Source organism: Numida meleagris, chromosome 3 (genome assembly GCF_002078875.1).
Source record: "Numida meleagris isolate 19003 breed g44 Domestic line chromosome 3, NumMel1.0, whole genome shotgun sequence".
In the NCBI taxonomy this organism is placed as follows: domain Eukaryota; kingdom Metazoa; phylum Chordata; class Aves; order Galliformes; family Numididae; genus Numida; species Numida meleagris.
Window position 1 is genome coordinate 41,714,638 of NC_034411.1, and position 1,973 is coordinate 41,716,610.

At 47.2% G+C, this 1,973-nt stretch overlaps 1 protein-coding gene across 1 annotated transcript in view; it reads left to right on the plus strand.

The window, feature by feature from the left end:
- The window catches only part of LOC110395726 (maestro heat-like repeat-containing protein family member 1), a 3,596-nt gene extending 3,202 nt beyond the window's left edge, over window positions 1-394 (plus strand). Inside the window, exon 7 of the mRNA XM_021390478.1 lies at window positions 289-394. Within this exon, the coding sequence (XP_021246153.1) occupies window positions 289-394 (106 nt within the window). The remainder of the gene's footprint in view (window positions 1-288) is intronic.

A 1,973-nucleotide genomic window follows, 5' to 3' on the forward strand; every position in this document is an offset into this window, starting at 1 on the left:
GGGGATCTTGGGTGCTGGCAGGCAGCGGCTAGGCAGCAGGCTAGGTCCACCTGCTGTGGAGCTGCTGCATCCTGCGGTGCCTCTGTGGGAAAGGTGGGCGTGATGGGGCCAGTGTCTGGCAGCTGTGTCTGCCTCGGGGCTGGGCGGAAGAGCTCTCGCTTTTTTTTTTTTTCTCCCTTGCCCACTTGGACAGTGCCTCTCTGGGACTTGAAGGACTTGCTGAAGGAGCACTGCTTGGGCATCCCTGTATCCCCAGTGCCCCTCAGCGTGGTTCTGGCCCTCTCAAAGTCTGTCTGAGGCAGGAATTGCTCAGTCACAACTTGAGCCTCTCCTTTTTCTAGTGGCGCGTGGAGGAGAAGAAGAAGGGACGAGACGGGAGCCGGTAGAAGAATGAAAAGAAAAGGACAGCTGAGCTAAAAAATTTGTACTATTTATTAAAAATTTTGAATGCCAGAATCCTGGCTAAGGAGTGAAAAGAGTTTTTTTTTTACCAAGTCTTCATTTTAATAGCTGCTGTAGACCATCTCTTCTCCATACCAGTTACACCGTGCGCTGGTCTGCAAGGGCAGCGGACGTCCCGCAGCACAGCTTGTGGCTGCGCAGGCGTGGGCATTTCCACGGGACACCAAGACCTCTGCTGTGGATATGTTGTGTCTCCTGCAGAATGTCGTCCAAACACATGGCTTGCCAAAACAGGTTACTTTGTAGTTCACAGTCAGAGAACTACAGTAGTACCGGGTTCTTCCTAAGTTCTGACTTAGAGGTACAGGTCTGTTTTGCTCCGAACTCTTGGAGAATTCCCTTCGGCATAACCAGATGGTTTACCATGGGTCCTCTCACTCCTGCTCGCTTGTATTTCCACATTAGACTCTGCTCGTTTCATATGTTTTTCTTTATCCAGCTGAATTTCACCTGCCATTGAAAATGTAAATACCTGAATCTGTTCCTTTGCAATGGAAATCCTAAAAACAGATTGTTAAATATCTCCTTTAGTGCCTCAGCCCTGATCTTTCAAGAGTCTCAAAAATTACAAATAAATCAGATGATGAAATATTTGAGATAGGTTTTAGGGGAACTCTGATTTCTTAGTAGATCAAGAAAGAAAAGAAAGAGAGATTTGTGTATGTATCCTTAGGGACAGTGTTTGGTTCTGAAGACCTGGGTGATTCTATACTCAGCACTGGTGAGGCTGCACCTTGAGTACTGTGTTCAGTTTTGGGCCCCTCACTACATGAAACACATCGAGGTCCTGGGGCATGTTCAGAGGAGGGCAGCGAAGCTGGTGAGGGATCTGGAGCACAGGCCTTATGAGGAGTGGCTGAGGGAACTGAGATTGTTCAGTCTGGAGAAGAGGAGGCTCAGGGGAGACCTTATCACTCCCTATAACTACCTGAAGGGAGGTTGTAGTGAGCTGGGGGTTGGCCTCTTCTCTCTTGTAACTAGTGACAGGACGAGGGGGAATGGCCTCAAGTTGTGCTAGGGGAGATTCAGGCTGGATGTTAGGAAATTCTACTTTTCTGAAAGAGTGGTCAGGTGCTGGAATGGGCTGCCCAGGGAGGTGGTTGAGTCACCATCCCTGGAGGTGTTCAAGGAACGTTTAGACATGTTGAGGAACACAGTTTAGTAAGAACTACTGGTGATAGGTGGACAGTTGGACTGGATGATCTTGTAGGTCTTTTCCAACCTTGGTGATTCTATGATTTTATGATTGCTGCTACCAGCTGCTACAAGAGGCTTAAGGCATAAGGCACTGGCAGGACGTAGATATTCTGAGTTTAAGCTGTAACTGCACTTAACAGACTTAGATCTCTCTTTATACTAATAATGAAACAGTCTGGACTAGCATTTCTTCCCCTGACCACCCCACAATTATCTTCTCATCAGTCCAGATTCTTTAATGATGTCTGAAAAACTGTCTTGACTGAAAATACTACATTCCTGCAATGTTTCTGTCCCAAGTTAGAATCAGCAAA